This window comes from Neoarius graeffei, chromosome 3 (assembly GCF_027579695.1).
Source record: "Neoarius graeffei isolate fNeoGra1 chromosome 3, fNeoGra1.pri, whole genome shotgun sequence".
NCBI lineage: Eukaryota > Metazoa > Chordata > Actinopteri > Siluriformes > Ariidae > Neoarius > Neoarius graeffei.
Window position 1 is genome coordinate 67240673 of NC_083571.1, and position 20990 is coordinate 67261662.

The following is a 20990-nucleotide window of genomic DNA, read 5'->3' on the forward strand; positions in this document are numbered from 1 at the left end:
GTTCAGTAAAAGCAACTTAAATGCACTACTAAATTTAAGGTTCCTTTAAGGTTTACGTTAAATGCAGTTAAATTCACATTTTCACCTCGTGGATGGAAATTTAAAAAAAAAAAAAATCCAAAGGAAAAGGGGAATAAAATCTCAGGTGAAAGGATTTTTTTAATGGAAAAAACCCACAATTGTGAACAGGAATACTTTGTAAAATGATGTAAAAACATTAATTTGAATGAAAAAAAGTGTGTGTGTGTGTGTGTGTGGGGGGGGGGGGGGGGGGGGGCATAGATGGAAAACTTTTCCAAAAAGCAAAATGAACTTTTGAAAAGGACTTTGACTTGGCCATTCCAAAACATTAACTTTATTCTTCTTTAACCATTCTTTGGTAGAACGACTTGTGTGCTTTGGGTCGTTGTCTTGCTGCATGACCCACCTTCTCTTGAGATTCAGTTCATGGACAGATGTTCTGACATTTTCCTTTAGAATTCACTGGTATAATTCAGAATTCATTGTTCCATCAATGATGGCAAGCCGTCCTGGCCCAGATGCAGCAAAATAGGCTCAAACCATTATACTACCACCACCATGTTTCACAGATGGGAAAAGGTTCTTATGCTGGAATGCAAAGTTTTCCTTTCTCCAAACATAACGCTTCTCATTTAAACCAAAAAGTTATATTTTGATCTCATCCATCCACAAAACATTTTTCCAATAGCCTTCTGGCTTGTCCACGTGATCTTTAGCAAGCTGCAGAAAAGCAGCAATGTTCTTTTTGAAGAGCAGTGGCTTTCTCCTTGCAACCCTGCCATGCACACCATTGTAGTTTAGTGTTCTCCTGATGGTGGACTCACGAACATTAATATTAGCCAGTGTGAGAGAGGCCTTCAGTTGCTTAGAAGTTACCCTGGGGTCCTTTGTGACCTCATCGACCATTACATGCCTTGCTCTTGGAGTGATCTTTGTTGGTCGACCACTCCTAGGGAGGGTAACAATGGTCTTGAATTTCCTCCATTTGTACACAATCTGTCTGACTGTGGATTGGTGGAGTCCAAACTCTTTAGAGATGGTTTTGTAACCTTTTCCAGCCTGATGAGCATCAACAACGCTTTTTCTGAAGTCCTCAGAAATCTCCTTTGTTCGTTCCATGATACACTTCCACAAGAGTGTTGTGAAGATCAGACTTTGATAGATCCCTGTTCTTTAAATAAAACAGGGTGCCCACTCACAGATATGTAATATTGGATCATTTTCCTCAATAAATAAATGACCAAGTATAATATTTTTGTCTCATTTGTTTAACTGGGTTCTCTTTATCTACTTTTAGGACTTGTGCAAAAATCTGGTGATGTTTTAGGTCATATTTATGCAGAAATATAGAGAATTCTAAAGGATTCACAAACTTTCAAGCACCACTGTACATACAGTACTGTGCAAAAGTCTTAGGCACACTTTTTTTCATCCAAACTTTGTTATAGATTTCTATTTTATGACGTCTACATTAAGGCGGCACGGTGGTGTAGTGGTTAGCGCTGTCGCCTCACAGCAAGAAGGTCCGGGTTCGAGCTGGGCCTTTCTGTGTGGAGTTTGCATGTTCTTCCCATGTCTGCGTGGGTTTCCTCTGGGTGCTCCGGTTTCCCCCACAGTCCAAAGACATGCAGGTTAGGTTAAGTGGTGGCTCTAAATTGACCATAGGTGTGAATGTGAGTGTGAATGGTCGTCTGTGTCTTATGTGTCAGCCTTGTGATGACCTGGCGACTTGTCCAGGGTGTACCCCACCTTTCTCCCGTAGTCAGCTGGGATAGGCTCCAGCTTGCCTGTGACCCTGTAGAACAGGATAAACGGCTACAGATAATGAGATGAGATGAGACTTCTACATTATCGAGTCAGTACAAAAACATTTTAGAGTCCAAACATTCATTTTCCAGCACAAAATTAAATGTTACAGAAAAAAACCTGTTTGTATCTGAGCAGCATATTATTTAAGAGAGCACTTTTCAGATGAAAAAAGAAAACATAATGAAGGCTGCTGGGTTTTGGTGGAAAATTAAGAAGTGAGTGTGACAGTCAAAGTGTCCAGAAGAACTGTGGCTGGTTCTGTAAGATGCTCAGTAAAACCTACAGCTCATTTTCTTATAAAACTGCACTCATTGTACCTGAGACTACGATTTTTTTTTAAAAGCAAAGGGTCGTCTCACACCAAATATTGACTTTGTTTAATTTATTATGGCTTACTGCTGTTTATAGTATTTTTTTTTATGTGGAAACATTTACAACCCCGATTCCAAAAAAGTTGGGACAAAGTACAAATTGGAAATAAAAACGGAATGCAATAATTTACAAATCTCAAAAACTGATATTGTATTCACAATAGAACATAGACAACATATCAAATGTCGAAAGTGAGACATTTTGAAATTTCATGCCAAATATTGACTCATTTGAAATTTCATGATAGCATAACATCTCAAAAAAGTTGGGACAGGGGCAATAAGAGGCTGGAAAAGTTAAAGGTACAAAAAAGGAACAGCTGGAGGACCAAATTGCAACTCATTAGGTCAATTGGCAATAGGTCATTAATATGACTGGGTATAAAAAGAGCATCTTGGAGTGGCAGCATCTCTCAGAAGTAAAGATGGGAAGAGGATCACCAATCCCCCTAATTCTGTGCCAACAAATACTGGATCAATATCAGAAAGGAGTTCGACAGTGTAAAATTGCAAAGAGTTTGAACATATCATCATCTACAGTGCATAATATCATCAAAAGATTCAAATAATCTGGAAGAATCTCTGTGCGTAAGGGTCAAGGCCGGAAAACCATACTGGGTGCCCGTGATCTTCGGGCCCTTAGATGGCACTGCATCACATACAGGCATGCTTCTGTATTGGAAATCACAAAATGGGCTTAGGAATATTTCCAGAGAACATTATCTGTGATCACAATTCACTGTGCCATCTGCCGTTGCCAGCTAAAACTCTATAGTTCAAAGAAGAAGCCATATCTAAACGTGATCCAGAAATGCAGATGTCTTCTCTGGGCCAAGGCTCATTTAAAATGGACTGTGGCAAAGTGGAAAACTGTTCTGTGGTCAGACGAATCAAAATTTGAAGTTCTTTATGGAAATCAGGGACGCCATGTCATTCAGACTAAAGAGGAGAAAGACGACCCAAGTTGTTATCAGCGCTCAGTTCAGAAGCCTGCATCTCTGATGGTATGGGGTTGCATTAGTGCGTGTGGCATGAGCAGCTTACACATCTGGAAAGACACCATCAATGCTGAAAGGTATATCCAGGTTCTAGAGCAACATATGCTCCCATCCAGACGACGTCTCTTTCAGGGAAGACCCTGCATTTTCCAACATGACAATGCCAAACCACATACTGCATCAATTACAGCATCATGGCTGCGTAGAAGAAGGGTCCGGGTACTGAACTGGCCAGCCTGCAGTCCAGATCTTTCACCCGTAGAAAACATTTGGCACATCATAAAACGGAAGATACGACAAAAAAGACCTAAGACAGTTGAGCAACTAGAATCCTACATTAGACAAGAATGAGTTAACATTCCTATCCCTAAACTTGAGCAACTTGTCTCCTCAGTCCCCAGACGTTTACAGACTGTTGTAAAGAGAAAAGGGGATGTCTCACAGTGGGAAACATGGCCTTGTCCCAACTTTTTTGAGATGTGTTGTTGTCATGAAATTTAAAATCACCTAATTTTTCTCTTTAAATTATACATTTTCTCAGTCTAAACATTTGATATGTCATCTATGTTCTATTCTGAATAAAATATGGAATTTTGAAACTTCCACATCATTGCATTCGGTTTTTATTTACAATTTGTACTTTGTCCCAACTTTTTTGGAATCAGGGTTGTAATTTCATTATTTTTTAAGCCATGGCATGGGGGTGGCATGGTGGTGTAGTGGTTAGCACTGTTGTCTCACAGCAAGAAGGTTCTGGGTTCAAGCCCAATGGCCAACGGGAGCCTTTCTGTGTAGAGTTTGCATGTTCTCCCTGTGTCTGCGTGGGTTTCCTCTGGGTGCTCCGGTTTCCCCTGCAGTCCAAAGATATGCAGGTTAGGCTAATTGGTAACTCTAAATTGACCCTAGGTGTGAATGTGAGTGTGAATGGGTGTTTGTCTTTGGCCAAGTTTACATTAGACCGTATCTGTCTTGTTTTCTTCGCGGATGCACTGTCCATTTACATTAAAACGCCTGGAAACGCCGGGAAACGGGAATCCGCCAGGGTCCACGTATTCAATCCAGATCGTGTCAGCTCCGGTGCTGTGTAAACATTGAGAATACATGGATACGCAGATACGCTGTGCTGAGCTCTAGCTGGCGTCGTCATTGGACAACGTCACTGTGGCATCCACCTTCCTGATTCGCTGGCGTTGGTCATGTGACGCGACTGCTGAAAAACGGCGTGGACTTCCGCCTTGTATCACCTTTCATTAAAGAGTATAAAAGTATGAAAATACTGTAAATACTGATGCAAATACTGCCCATTGTGTAGTTATGATTGTCTTTAGGCTTGCCATCCTTCCACTTGCAAGTGGTAAGTGACTTGCGCACAGCGGCTCAGTCCCGAATCACTGCTCGTGCACTTCACTTGCACGCTCTGTGAGCTGCGCAGGGCCGGAGTGCGCACCCTCCAGAGGGCACTCGCTGTTCAGGGCGGAGTGATTTGGAGCGCAGCCGCTGAGGAGGAAGCGATGAGCCGCACCGACACATTTCAACTTACGTGCCGAATTAGTCATGTGATTAGCGTATCCGTGTATTGGCGTTGCTGTGTGCACGCGAATCGTGTATTGGCGTTGCTGTGTGCACGCTAATCGTTTTTAAAAACGTTAATCTGATGATCCACTGATATGGTCTAATGTAAACCCCACCTTTATGTGTCAGCTCTATGATGATCTGATGCCTTGTCCAGGGTGTACCCCACCTCTCACCCATAGTCAGCTGGGATAGGCTCCAGCTTGCCTGCGACCCTGTAGAACAGGATAAAGCGGCTAGAGATAATGAGATGAGATGAGACACTGCAGGAAGTGATAATAAGCTTATCTGCAATTTCTTGTCTAATTTCTTAATTTAGCATTATAACAAATTTTAGATAATTAAGTCTAATTAGCCATTTTTAGAAGTTTCAAGCTGGAAAATGTTTTCCTTGCAGATATTTTTGCTCAGTACAGATTGGGAATCCATAAAATATCTATCAATGTACTTAATTATCTTATATTCATTGAACAGTAATCTTATATTAAGAAACATGAGACACATTTGCTGATGATATTTTCCCTTGCAAAGATATTTTTTTAGCTTTGAAGTATACAGTGGTGCTTGAAAGTTTGTGAACCCTTTAGAATTTTCTATATTTCTGCATAAATATGACCTAAAACATCATCAGATTTTCACACAAGTTCTAAAAGTAGATAAAGAAAACCCAGTTAAACAAATGAGACAAAAATATTTTACTTGGTCATTAATTTATTGAGGAAAACGATCCAAAATTACATATTTATGATTGGCAAAAGTATGTGAACCTCTAGGATTAGCAGTTAATTTGAAGGTGAAATTAGAGTCAGGTGTTTTCAATCAATGGGATGACAATCAGATTGTGAGTGGGCACCCTGTTTTATTTAAAGAACAGGGATCTGTCAAAGTCTGATCTTCACAACACATGTTTGTGGAAGTGTATCATGGCACAAACAAAGGATATTTCTGAAGACCTCAGAAAAAGTGTTGTTGATGCTCATCAGGCTGGAAAAGGTTACAAAACCATCTCTAAAGAGTTTGGACTTCACCAATCCACAGTCAGACAGATTGTGTACAAATGGAGGAAATTCAAGACCATTGTTACTCTCCGTAGGAGTGCTCGACCAACAAAGATCACTCCAAGAACAAGGCGTGTAATAGTCGGCGAGGTCACAAAGGACCCCAGGGTAACTTCTAAGCAACTGAAGACCTCTCTGACATTGGCTAATGTTAATGTTCATGAGTCCACCATCTGGAGAACACTGAACAACAATGGTGTGCATGGCAAAGTTGCAAGGAGAAAACCACTGCTTTCCAAAAAGAATATTGCTGTTCATCTGAAGTTTGCTAAAGATCATGTGGACAAGCCAGAAGGCTATTGGAAAAATGTTTTGTGGATGGATGAGACCAAAATAGAATTTTTTGGTTTAAATGAGAAGCGTTATGTTTGGAGAAAGGAAAACACTGCATTCCAGCATAAGAACCTTATCCCATCTGTGAAACATGGTGGTGGTAGTATCATGGTTTGGGGCTGTTTTGCTGCATCTGGGTCAGGGTGGCTTGCCATCATTGATGGAACAATAAATTCTGAATTATACCAGCGAAGTCTAAAGGAAAATGTCAGGACATCTGTCCATGAACTGAATCTCAAGAGAAGGTGGGTCATGCAGCAAGAAAATGACCCTAAGCACACAAGTCGTTCTACCAAAGAATGGTTAAAGAAGAATAAAGTTAATGTTTTGGAATGGCCAAGTCAAAGTCCTGACCTTAAGCCAATAGAAATGTTGTGGAAGGACCTGAAGCGAGCAGTTCATGTGAGGAAACCCACCAACATCCCAGAGTTGAAGCTGTTCTGTATGGAGGAATGGGCTAAAATTCCTCCAGGCCGGTGTGCAGGACTGATCAACAGTTACCAGAAACGTTTAGTTGCAGTTATTGCTGCACAAGGGGGTCACACCAGATACTGAAAGCAAAGGTTCATATACTTTTGCCACTCATAGACATGTAATATTGGATCATTTCCCTCAATAAATAAATTACCAAGTATAATATTTTTGTCTCATTTGTTTAACTGGGTTCTCTTGATCTACTTTTAGGACTTGTGTGAAAATCTGATGATGTTTTAGGTCATATTTATGCAGAAATATAGAAAATTCTAAAGGGTTCCCAAACTTTCAAGCACCACTGTATACTACATTAAAAACATAAACTTTATTTTGTTGGATATGGACAAGTAAATATGAAACAATACTCCTGTTAAAGCTCTGGTGCTTGTTGCTTGTTCGATGACAGAAATATGGCCACATTACATTTTACATGCATTTTTAGAATCTTCATAAAATGTGGACAAATAGCCTTCAGTTAAGTTTGGCCTTGGCCTGATTTAATTATTTCCCTTGGCATGATATTTTTATAAATTCTTCACAGCGGGGTGTTCTCAGTGGTATGGGAAAAATAAAAACACATTACTCACAAAATGCAGTTATGAACCTTAATAAAATATCAGCATGGCATCCCAGGCCCTCTGATTTAGCCTGGAGCAGCTTGTTTCTTCGACTTGTTAAATACAGATGCGAATATTAACACGGCTTAAACAGAACATTAACCGATGATTCAGGACAAACACAGTCAGGCATGAACAGTCAAAAGAAGACAAGGAAGAAAATGAATGAATATGTTGTTTTTGTTTTTGGTTCCAGTCAGCCATAAGTATGTGACTGCTGTCTAATCAGGTTAATGTTGCTTTTACAATCTGCGGTCCAAAGTATACACATGACTTGGCCACTTTCCAATGTCTACATGTCGGTCACTGAATTTCTGTTCCTTTAATGTAAAGTGGGCGGAGCTATTCTTGGATCAAGCATTCATAAGATCCACCAGCACACTGTTTATCAAAATGATGCATCCCAATGATTACATAGCAAATGAAAGCAAATTAGCGTAAATTAGCTGGCGAAGTGGATGAAACGAATCTGGCAAGTAAACGGAAACTAGTGACCTCAAGCTAACCTAACGAAAGAAGATTCGAGAAACAAACTTAGGGTGAATTCAAAATGAGAGACTGCTGCCTTGTTGCTATGGTGCCGTAACAGACAGGTGTCTCATAAGGCAGAACTTTTGAATGAAGGCATCTTTTAAGAACGTTTGCTTCAAATTTTCTTTTTGGATAGTGTTTGCAGTGACATGTGACATCAGCATGCCATGCGTGACGTCAGCACACCAGAACTAAACTTGTTAGTTTCGAGTGAGCTTGCAAATGTTAGCTAGTTGGCAAACAGATGCCTAACAAATCATGTGGTCAGGCCTTGGTCATGCTCCAGCTCATGATGGGTTTAATTTGCAAATACTTGGTGATGAAAAATTGGTCTCATCACCACCAACTGTGCAATACACGGAGAATGTTTTCCGAGTTCCGCGAGTTGTTTTTTGGTGTGTCTCCACTTCATGAGTGGCCAAAAATGTGAACAATTTCAGTGCATGCATTGAAATTTGGTGGGGATGTTTTCGTCAGCAAACTAAGTGGCAAACACTTGCAGGTGGGTTTAGGAATACTTCCAGAAGCTCAGGAAAGCATTACCACCAAAATAGCTTTTCATTGATAATCAATCACAAAGCATCGTGAGCTGTAGTGTGATTGTAGCCTTACATTCACAGGGTTCAAGATAGTACAATGCTTATTTCTTGGTAACTTTTCCAAAATCTAAGCAAAACAAACACCCTCAAAATTCCATTTGTATATGAATTCACTTTTTCTGTGAAGCTTCATCAACCATTATTTAATTCTGTTACTTTAGAGAGCCGCCACACAGATTTATGGGTAATAGGCAACATCGAGGCTACACTGATGAAGCCTTTAACTGGAGGTAGTTTGAAGGCATTTTCAAAGACAGGAAATGACAGATCGGTCAGTTTCAACTGGTCCTTTAGACTTTGCTGTCATGTTCAACACCCCCTTGAGACAGCATTTCTGCCATTTTGAACGTACCCATAATGAGCAACAAATAACTGTAAGCTGGTCTCGCTAATTAACATCTAATGTCATACATGAACACTAACCTAACCAGTAAAAGAAGACGATTGCTACAGAAAACTAAAATAATGAGGAAAATTAGCCTACCCTAGCAGGCTAAATTAAATGAAAGCTAGCCTGCAAAGCAAAAGATGACTTCTGGAGCGAAAGTTAAACTCCTCTTCAGCTGCTTGAGTCATGTCTCCGATTGTGGCTGTACTTCAAGAATGCTCATTGGAATATTAGGCCACAGCTACTTATATAAAATATTTCATGGATATTAAATGTATTTATCGAGTCCCATAGAAATATTTACATTTTTCATAGTTATTTTTAAAGGGCTTTTATAGAGATAAAAATTATCCTAAAGTTGAAATATTTCTTTGCAATTATAACCATTTGAAACTGGTTATAAATGTGTTCTGCTGCAGATTCAGAAGAACCTCAGTAGCTGATTTATTTTGGTTGTGTCTATCATCTTTTACTACTTTTCAATTCTATTCACTTGAATAACTATGCAATGCAATATCCACGTTTTCTGTCCCAGAGGAGCAAAACTACTACACAACACTTTGAGGGGGAAAAAGGTTCTTCAAGGGTTCTTCACTTCCTGAAGGGGATTTACTTCAAAACCTCAATGAAAAGAAAACACTCTTGAAGCTGAAGCACCCTGTAGGATTTTTGATTTAGTTTTACTTTCTATGAATGCAGCAACTTTATGCTTTACTCCAAATCTGTGAAATGTCTCACTAATTTCATGGGTAGTTTGCTTTGTCCTTCGGTAACTACATAAATATTTGAGGTCTCTTTAATTTTTGTGGATTTTGGGGAACGTTCAAGAATGGCAGGAGCTTCATTTTCAAAACACTGCTAGTGTGGTGAGTAGCTTCATGGAGCACCAAATAAATCACAACACTTTAGAAAATGTTCCAGGTAGCACCCTAAATCCTAAATGGGTCTTCAGAGTGCACCTATGGAGCAACCTTGAAAGGTTTTATGTAGAACCCTACAACAGCATGATACAAATGCATACCTTGGCCAACATGTATCTAAAGGTTAAATCTAAAACCCTTACAAGATCTTTATCTTTCTGTGTGAACCCTGAAGGGTCCTACTTAGAAATCAATCATTAAGTGTTTCCATATTCGAAAAAAAAAAAATCAAAGTAGGGCCATTTTATGAAGTTAACAACCCATAACCACAGTGGTATGCAAAAGTTTGGGCACCCCTGGTCAAAATTGCTGTTAGTGTGAACAGTTAAGCAAGTTGAAGATGAAATGATCTCCAAAAGGCATAAAGTTAAAGATGACTCATTCCCTTAATATTTTAAGCAAAAACAATTTTTTTTATTTTTATCTTTTACATTTTCAAAATGACAAAAAAGGAAAAGGGCCTGAAGCAAAAGTTTGGGCACCCTGCATGGTTAGTACCTAGTAACACCCCCTTTGGCAAGTATCACAGCTTGTAAACACTTTTTGTAGCCAGCTAATAATCTTTCAGTTCTTACCTGGGGGATTTTCGTGCATTTGTCCTTGCAAAAGGCTTCCAGTTCTACAAGTTTCTTGGGCTGCCTTGCATGCACTGCTCTTTTGAGATCTATCCACAGATTTTCAATGATGTTTAGGTCAGGGGACTGTGAGGGTCAGGGCAAAACCTTCAGCTTGTGCCTCTTGAGGTATTCCATTGGAGATTTTGAGGTGTGTTTTGGATCATCATCTTATTGTAGGACCCATCCTCTTTTTAACTTCAACTTTTTTTTACAGATGGTGTGATGTTTGCTTCCAGAATTTGCTGGTATTTATTTGAATCCATGCTTCCCTCGACCAATGAAATGTGCCCTGTGCCACTGGCTGCAACACAACCCCAAAGCATGATTGATCCACACCCATGCTTCAGAGTTGGAGAGGTGTTCTTTTCCTGGAATTTGGCACCCTTTTTTCTCCAAACATACCTTTGCACATTGTGGCCAAAAAGTTTGATTTTGATTTCATCAGTCCACAGGACTTGTTTCCAAAATGCATCAGGCTTATTTAGATGTTCATTTGCAAACTTCAGATGCTGAATTTTGTGGCTAAGACACAGGAAAGGTTTTCTTCTGATGACTCTTCCATGAAGGTCATATTTGTTCAGGTATCGCTGCATAGTAGAACAGTGCACCACCACTTCAGGGTCTGCTAAATCTTTCTGAAGGTCTTTTGCAGTCAAACAGGGGTTTTTATTTGCCTTTCTAGCAATCCAACGAGCAGTTCTTTCAGAAAGTTTTCTTCATCTTCCAGACCTCACCTTGATCTCCACTGTTTCTGTTAACTGCCATTTCTTAATAACATTACAATATGAGGAAACAGCTACCTGAAAACACTTTGCTACGTTCTTGTAGCCGTCTCCTGCTTTGTGAGCATCAATTATTTTATTATTCAGAATGCAAGGGAGGGGGGTGGTATGGTGGTGTAGTGGTTAGCGCTGTTGCCTCACAGCAAGAAGGTCCGGGTTCGAGCCCCATGGCCGGCGAGGGCCTTTCTGTGTGGAGTTTGCATGTTCTCCCCGTGTCCGTGTGGGTTTCCTCCGGGTGCTCCGGTTTCCCCCACAGTCCAAAGACATGCAGGTTAGGTTAACTGGTGACTCTAAATTGACCGTAGGTGTGAATGTGAGTGTGAATGGTTGTCTGTGTCTATGTGTCAGCCCTGTGATGACCTGGCGACTTGTCCAGGGTGTACCCCGCCTTTCGCCCGTAGTCAGCTGGGATAGGCTCCAGCTTGCCTGCGACCCTGTAGAACAGGTTAAAGCGGCTACAGATAATGAGATGAGATGAGAATGTGAGGGAGTTGCTTAGAGGAGCCCATGGCTGTTGATTTTAGGGACAAGTTTGAGGAGTCAGAGAATTTATACAGCTTTGAAATCTGCATCATCTGACCTTTCCTAACGAAGAATTTGAACAAGCCACAGCTCAATAAGCTAATTAAGGTCTGGAACCTTGGTAAAAGTTACCTGAGAACTCAAATGTATTGGGGTGCCCAAACTTTCGCATGGTGTTCCTTTTCTTTTTTCACTCTCCAATTGTACAAAACAAAAATAATACATAAATCTTGCAGAAAACTCTGAAAAGAAATGTGTCGCCTTTACCTTTATGCCTTTTGGTGATCAGTTTATCTTCTGCTCACTTAACTATTCACAGTAACAGACATTTTCAGTAAGGGTGCCCAAACTTTTACATGCCACTGTACCTGAAGAAACCTTGAAGAATCCTAGAAATTAAACATTTAATAACAGGATTGGCTTGGTTCCCAATGTACAAGCAACATGTGTGTACCCTCCTGAAGGAATTCTAACCAGTTCTACCTGCTCCAAAACACACTCTTTATCCACTCAGCACAAATACTTCTGGCCAATCCTGTTCACTCTCACAAGACTCTCTTGACCAGTCATGTCCACACCAAAAGACTCTCTTGACCAGTCCCACCCACTCCCATAGACATACTTAACCAGTCCTTCCAACATTCTTGATACTCTTGATCTCACTATTCACATAAATATAAAATATAAACAATGCCCCGTCCTTGACTTTTTCCTGGGTCCTTGGATTGGCATCCCAATCCCAACGTACACCTCTACCTCAAAGGGATTACTGTGGTCTTTGAGAGCATACTCGATTGCTTTTTACCACTCCCGAGAGTGACTGTCCCTCCTCCCCACTCCCCAGCTCACCTGCACTCACATTGCGCTTTATGTTCCAGTCCCAAGAGCACTTATGTCATCACAATGCAGCTTTACTCATCGACTACAATTCACTTTCATCAATAAGGACAGCACCAGACCAAAATATTCTCCAGTGAATTGAAAAGTGCATGCTATCATGTTCAAGTTCTGTATGGTTAGCGATTACACTGTGCATGAGCCCAACTAAACCGTGCCTGAGTGCATCTCTTCTAAGTGAGCCAAGTGAACTGCACTTGAGTGCAGTACACTGTGATCACACGAGTAAACGAACCAGACTTTGGAGGTCAAATGTGCTTGGGTGCGGCGTGTTGGTCCAATTACTTTATCTTCCACTTGTACTTAGTGGTGTCATGAAGAGACAGATACCCCTTTTCCACCAAATCAGTTCCAGGGCTGGTTTGGGGCCAGTGCTGGTGCTGGTTCACAACTCGTTCAACTTGCAAGCCAGCTGAGAACCAGTTTGCTTTTCCATAGCTTGCGGTGCTAAGTGGAGCCACATCATTACGTCGCTGTATACGTCAGTTACGTCGTTGTATATGTCATTACGTCGCTGTAGACGTCAGTTACGTCGCTACGTTTGCATAAACCTTGGCGTGAATATCGAAGCAAAAACAACACGGAAGAAGCAGCAGCAGCAACAACAACAACAATAATAATAATGGATGACTTCGCGTTTGTACAGCTGCTGCTTCTCGTCACTTAAAAATGGCGATCTTTCGTGGTCTTGTTATTGTTGTTGGTCTTAACAACTCCGCCCCCCCGCTGACGTAAGCGGTTCTTTCCTCTGGCCCAGCAGAGAGTTGGTGCTAGCCTGGAACCGGTTTTTCTGGCCCCAGAGCCAGTTCTTTGCCAGTGGAAACAGAAAACCCGGTTCCAAACTAAGCACTGGCCCCAAACCAACCCTGGAACTGCTTTGGTGGAAAAGGGGCAAGAGATGCCTGTCAAAGGCTTGGTGTGTGGCTTCGGTAGTAGACAGGTGATTGATACTGAGGGTCTCTCTCATGCCATCAGTCCAGTGTTTACGAAGGCATCCTCAGGCTCAGGTCTCTGGGCTTCTCATATAATAGTCTCTGAATGCTGTATGGTGGATCGACAGTCTGTTGAGATGACCAAACCACTTGATTCTTTGTCACTGGATGTGAGTGAGGACTGGTGTTGCGCCCACCATTTTCTTATCTCTTCGTTCCTTATTTTGTCTTGCTGGGTCTTAGTTGCTGCTTTTCGAAGACATCTCATTTTACAATCCAATTATGAACCCTAAACAAAGGTTCTACTGAAGGAATCTTGAATCAGAAGGTATAGAAATAATCCTTTTTTTTCTGCAAAATTCTCAGACAAAAATAAGTGACCTAATTCTGCTTATTTTGGCCTCCACACTTTTTTCTTTGCCTGAAGCTCTTTGCGTGTGTGTGTGTGTGTGTGTGTGTGTGTGTGTGTGTGTGTGTGTGTGTGTGTGTGTGTGTGTGTTTGGTTTTGTCTTGACTGCCCTCTTCAACTCAGTATGATTACGGCAAAATACAAAGCAGGTCAGAGGGGAATAGTTGGGGATATTTATTGGCAAATCTCAGACTAATATCCATCGGCAACATGCTAACCTCTGGCAATGGAAAAGATTTTGCTATCACGGTCTCCGGTCTGCATTATTGTGGAATTTCTACCACACTGTTTGCTCAAACCTCACCCTGAGATGCTATCAGGTTGGGCTTGCAAGGAACGTGAGCAAAATACTAAAAGGCATGGGTATAATTATGAGTCATGCATGTGTGTGCATGTGGGAAATGCACCACTGGCCAAAGAAGACCAACATAATTCAGTTAAAATTGATCCAGAGTAATTCAAGAATTTTGCTAATCTTGTTAGAACTTTGCTAAACTCTGAAATTTGACAATATTATATAATCACTGTTAATCACGACTATTTCCTTCGGACTTTTGAGAAATATCTTTAACATATTTAATTTTAAGCCTGGTTTTATTGTATTCATTCTGGGCAGAGTTTAATTATCGCGCTCATGGCTAATTGGATATGTTGTGTGAATGGCATCTTGGCTTTTGTGCCTTCATCCTTTAGATTATTTCCACTTTCAATGCATAAAATCCTTTAACCCTGATTAATTAATGGTGTCTCCAAGTAAAAATCACTCATGGATGCAATAAGGGCTAGAAGGTTAAGTCATGGCCAGGCGTACATTACTGTAATTAACACTGAACGTGATGCTGTTTGTTATGCAATGTCGAGAAAGCTTTGGCCCATAAAAGCCTTCTTCATGCCCTTCATAAATCAGAGAATTTACAGATAGGTTCTCCAGGTTCCTGTCAACTGTTTCCGCTCGGCTAGGCATTTTTATTTTGGTATGCATGATAAAGCTGTCAATCCATTATGAAAACACATGGGAGTACAAAATGCAAAGCTGTCACAAAATAATTGCACAGAGGATACACTGTTACACTCAGAACCCGGTTATATGTTTCACTAACACACACACACACACACACAAAAAAAAAAAAAAAAAAGTTCTTTCAGCATTCAGGTCCATCAAGCAATTAACTTTCATCAAGGTTTTTTTTTTTGATAGTTAATGATTTATATCTTTCTGAAAGACTTCTCCATGAAAAACTTTCTGATAAGAACCCTGTTATACAGTTCTACATAAAACACTGAAAGATTCCCTCATTGTGACAAGCCATTTCATCAATGAACCACAGAAGAACATTTTAACTCCATGGATCCTGGTCCACAGCTTAATGCAAGACTTGCCAGAAGATCTCAAGGGTTCTTTAGATAGTTCATGGTTCTTAGATTGCTAAAAGAGTTGTATTTGTAATTGTTTCTAAAAGGGAAACTCTACTGTAGGGTTCTACAGAAAAAGTAAGATTTCTACCTGGACACATAGCAGGCATTCAGGTCTACAGCTTCACAGATCTATGGAGTTAAAGATCCATGGAGTTAAAAGGTTTTTCTGTGGTTCATTGAAGACATGGCTTGTCACAATGAGGGAATCTTTCAATAGAGATTTAACAGTTACTTAAACATGTTCCTCAAGGGTTCCTTGGATAGTTAAGGGTCCTTTGCTTCTAAAGAGAACACTTTTTAGAAAATGAGAACCCTTTGGGTATGTGTGCAGTACAAAATCCAAATTATTGATACTTTTCATACCAAGAATCCTAATACCTAGAACCTGCCTTTAAAATTTAGCGAAACTATCATGGTTCTTGGTACACGCAAAAAGATTCTTATAGGTTCATTTGATCATTAAGCACCCAAACACAGGTTCTACTGGCAAGTGAAGAACTATCCTCCTAAGCGAGCCAATGTGGAATTTGTTTCAATAGGGAACCACTGTTTCACAGTTGTACTTGGAACCTTGAAGGGTTCCTTGAGCAGGATAACCATACTTAGAACCAGTGTTGTAGTCGAATCACTAAACTTCGAGTCTGAGCCCACTCTTGAGTCCCTAGTGTTCATGTCCAAGACAAGTCCAAGTCATTAAAGAAAATTTTGAGTTGAATCCGAGTCGAGTCTACTATTGATCCGAGTCGAGTCCAAGAACAAGACTCCAACCGTCCCATTTGACGACGGCTGTTGCTGCCTTTATGTGAAAGCATCTCTGCTGCTGTGTTGGACTAACGTTTCTGCTTGACTGCCCCATTTTAGTGAATAGGCTACAGATAAAAAGCTTGTTCATTGCTCAACAAGCCCCGCCCACTATCAACAGGGCAAATAACATGAAAGAGGGTTAACACTAGCTAGTTCATCGGTCAGCAAGCCCTGCTATCAACAGAGCAATGAACATAGCATGTCCCTGACTTCTCTGGGTGGAGTCTTGCCAAATGATGATTGAAGTTCGAGGTTGTCCCCGTCCTCTCCTCGATAGTTCTTCTACATATGGAACAAACAGCAGTGCATTTTTTCCCACTGCACGAGAAGTCTGTATAAACAAAGTGGACAATCCTAGGGGTTTCTCTCCAAACATTTTAGCGCCATTCACGTTAGCTTGTTCCTGAACATCACGTATGAACAGGTGAATGTGCATTCTCTTGCATAAATTTAGTATAAAAAATTATGTAGATATAAATATCTTATGCCAAATTATTATGGCATGTCACAAAAAATAAAGAAAAAAATCGGAGTCCTCGTCTCCAATTTATGAGTCCAAATGCAGTTAATGCACGAGTCCGAGTCCAAATCTGAGTCATTAATGCTCAAGTCCAAGTCAAGTGACAAGTCCTTAAAATTAAGGCACGAGTCGGACTCGAGTACTACAAGCTTGCTTAGAGCACTTAAAAGTTCCTAATATAGTCAAAGAGGAAAATGTAAACGCATGAAAAGTCCATGTGTGAAAAAAGTGAAGAATTATCTGATTATTTACATGTGAAGTTCATGTTCTGGAGGCTACCAGCGATGAAACCCAACCCCACTCTCTGTTATTTATTTAAATCTGTCAGGAACACAGGAACATTCTGTTCCCTGAGGAACAGCAGTGTGGAAGCTCAGTGGTGTATCAGCAGTTCTTAAGGTCTAATTAAGTTCCTAAAGTGATGTTCATGAACATTGAGCCTTCCAAAGTATCATGAGTTCATGAAGAAAGAGCTTATTTTGTTTCTGCTTGTTTATGTACATGCAGTTATGTATTTAGAGGTATTTATATCAGTATGCATGTGTGCAAAGTTCTGCATGTGCATGAATTCAGTATCTCTGTAGGTATGTGTGTGCATAGCATAATGCTTCAACATAATTGCTTTTCTATCCGTGTTGGAGTACAGGAGGATTACACACAGCTGCACTCGCCTCAGTCTAATGCTCATACAGTAGCAAATCCACAATGTTTAATTAATGCTTATGAGGCTCAAATGGACTGCAATGACCGGATTACACTCTGTAGTTGTTAATTTGTTTATTCCACACTGGAGAGTTTGCTCAGTCTGAGTTTCAGAGTTTCAAATGCAAAAAGAAGATGCAGAAAAAAAAACAACAACCAAAAAAGCCTTGTGTGTTGCATGAATGTGCAGCTGATTATCTATTATTGCTTAAATAATAATAATAATAATAATAATAATAATAATAATAATAATAAATAAAGTGGCTAGAGGTAATGAGATGAGATAATAATAATAATAATAATAATAATAATAATAATAATAATAATAATAATAATAGTGCTAAATTTTCACAAAAGAAAAAATCTTCTGAAGCACGACTGTGCAAGTCATTATATACAGTGCGTGTTCAAAAGAGCAAAATATAGCTATAAACTTGAAAAATAATTAAAAAATCCGTGTTAAAGTGTAAAAAATATAAAAAACAAAAATCTTTCTGCTGATGCATGACTGTGCACTGAATTGTCTCTTCTCAAGAGAGCAAATAATAAATGAAAATAAGATATGAGATCCAACAAATGATCAATAGTTAAAAAAAAGTTGCAATCTTGAATCGAAATAGAACAAAACATAGAACTGATGGACATTTTTGAGAGCTAATTCAGTCCACAATTAGTGCTCGGTAATTCAGTACTGCTCCTTTACGCGCGGACACACACACACACACACACACACAGACATAAAACATCACCTACCTAAAGGCAAGACGAAGAAAAAAGGCAGCCAACACACAATGAACATCCCGACCACGATGGCCAGGGTTTTGGCTGCTTTCTTCTCTCTGGAGAACTTCATGAGGCGCACGGAGAGCGAGCTGCGCAGCGGATGGTTCTTGGTTTTGGAACCCGCGCCTGCGTCCTCCGGTGAGCTCCGGCAGTGGATCCGCAGCACCACCTCCATGGATTTGTTCCTTTCTCGCTTCACGCCTGCTTCCAGGCTCTTGGTGGTCCTCCGGGCCACGATATACACCCGAAAGTACATGACGAGGATGACCATGAGCGGGAGGTAGAAGGAGAACAGCGAGGAGAACAGCGCGTAACCGGGTTCCTCAGTGATGCTGCAGATGCTCTCATCCGACGGCGGAGGTTCCTTCCAGCCTAAAAGCGGCCCCACCGAGATGACCACCGAGGAGACCCAGACAAGCACCAGGATGACCCCGGCTTTGCGTTCGGTCATGATCGTGGGGTATTTGAGGCAGTACTTGACTCCTATGTATCGGTCTATGGAGATGACGCACAGGCTGAGGATGGACGCGGTGCAGCACAGCACGTCCACAGCAGCCCAGATGTTGCAAAAGACGCGTCCAAACACCCAGCATCCAAACACCTCCAGAGACGCGGAGAAGGGCAACACCACGACGCTCAGGAGCAAATCCGCGATGGCTAAATTGACTATAAAGAAGTTGGTCACTGTCTGCAAGTGTTTGTTGCACAGAACAGACAGGATGACCAAAATGTTCCCGACGATCGCAGCCAGGATGAAGACAGCCAGGAAGATTCCCACCGCCACGACCTGCGCGTCCAGCACGGTGCCGGCGCACGTGGCGTTTCCGCTGCTGTTGGAGATCTCGGAGAAGGACAGATTGAGCGCATCATCACTCTGGTTCAGATTAAACAATGTCATTTTGAAACTCCATAAAGAAAAGTTTGTACGTGTGTTCCTCAGGCAGCGAGTCTCATTTTAAAGCGCAGCAAGCACACTTTCCTTTTCCAAAGCTGAGACAGAAACGCGCATCCTTCCATCCTTCTATCCATCCTTCCATCCATTTCCTCCTTTTCGCTCAAGTGTCACTTCAGCGCTTTATCGTTTTGAAAAGCATCCCTGAATCTTCTCTCAGGTCCGAGTCTGCACCCTGTGCCTCATTCTGCGTGCTGAGGTAGAGCGCGGGTGGCAGGTTCGTCACTGCTGGAAGTGGCTCGCGCTCTCCACACTGGCTGCGCGTAACCCTGTGAACAGGTTCTCCTCCCAAATTAGTGACGCGCCACGCCAATCGTGCACTTCATAACACCACCAACAGAGGGACTGGAGCGCTCGAGGAGCACTGGAACAGGGCTGCAAAGTGCCTTCAAGGGAAAATAGCTAATGCATGCTCAAAAACTCATTCGAAGTCGCCAGATGACGTCATGCAATACACCATTTGCGTATTGATTCCATCATCATGTTCACTTGCATAGGAAAACGTGTCACATGGAGGAAGCTCTTCTGAGGACACTTTGAATAAAATATAATTTCCATACGCTATTTATTTGCATACAGAATTCTATCCAAAGTGGTCAGTGATTGGTTATTGGGAACAGTGGTGATCAGTGATTGGTCGTTGAGGACAGAGGCGGTCAGTGATTGGTTGTTAGTAAGAGTGGCGATAAGTTATGGGTTATTGGGAACAGTAGTGATCAGTTATTGGGAACAGTGATGATCAGTGATTGGTTATTGGGGATAATGGTGATACGTTATTGGTTGTTGGGGATAATGGTGATACGTTATTGGTTGTTGGGGATAGTGGTGATCAGGGATTGTTTATTGGGAAAATGGTGATCAGTGATTTGTTGTTGGGGATAGTGGTAATCAGTGATTGGTTGTTATGGATATTAGTGAAGAGTTATTGGTTGTTGGGGATGGTGGTGATCAGTGATTGTTTTTGGGAACAGTGGTGATCAGCGATTGGTTGTTGGGGATAGCGGTAATCAGTGACTGGTCATTGGGAAAAGTGGTGATCAGTGATTGGTTGTTGTGGATAATGGTGGTAAGTTATTAGTTGTTGGAGATCATGGTGATTAGTTATTGGTTGTTGGGGATGGTAGCGATCAGTGATTATTGGAAACAGTGGTGATCAGTGGTTATTGGGAACAGTGGTGATCAGTGATTTGTTGTTGGGCATAGCAGTGATCAGTGGTTGGTTGTTGGGGCTAATGGTGATGAATTATAATTTTTTGGGGATCATAGTGATTAGTTATTGGTTGTTGGGGAAAGTGGTAATGAGATATTGGTGGTCTGTGATAGTGGTCATGAGTTATTGGTTGTTCGGGACAGTGGTGATCAGTGATTGGTTGTTGGGGAACTGGTGATCAGTGATTTGTTGTTGGGGATAGTGGTGATCAGTGATTGGTTGTTGGAGAAAGTGGTGATGAGTTATTGGTTGTCGGTGATAGTGGCTATAAGCTATCAATTGTTGGGGAAAGTGGTGATCAGTGATTGGTTGTTGGGGCTGATGGTGATGAGTTGTTCATTTTGGGGATCATCATGATTAGTTATTGGTTGTTGGGGAAAGTGGTGATGAGTTATTGGTTGTTGGTGATAGTGTTTATGAGTTATTGGTTGTTGGGGACAGTGGTGATCAGTGATTATTTACTGGGGACAGTGGTGATCAGTGGTTATTTATTGGGAACAGTGGTAATCAGTGATTGGTCACTGGGAACACTGTCTCATAATTGCAGTTCAGTCAGATTTTGTAAACTTGCTGTATGTTTAGTAGTTGCAGGAAATATTGTAAACACATTTAAATAATCATGTGGGTTTCCTCTGGGTGCTCCGGTTTCCCCCCACAGTCCAAAGACATGCAGGTTAGGTTAACTGGTGACTCTAAATTGACCGTAGGTGTGAATGTGAGTGTGAATGGTTGTCTGTGTCTATGTGTCAGCCC

The 20990-nt window shown here is 41.1% G+C and overlaps 1 protein-coding gene across 1 annotated transcript in view; it reads right to left on the reverse strand.

Annotated features, from left to right (window-relative positions):
* adra1d (adrenoceptor alpha 1D) overlaps positions 1 to 19270 on the reverse strand; it is a 29874-nt gene extending 10604 nt beyond the window's left edge. The window contains exon 1 of the mRNA XM_060917188.1: positions 18046 to 19270. Coding sequence (XP_060773171.1) covers positions 18046 to 18973 — 928 coding nt within the window. The 5' untranslated portion in view covers positions 18974 to 19270. The remainder of the gene's footprint in view (positions 1 to 18045) is intronic.
* Positions 19271 to 20990: the final 1720 nt, after the last annotated feature.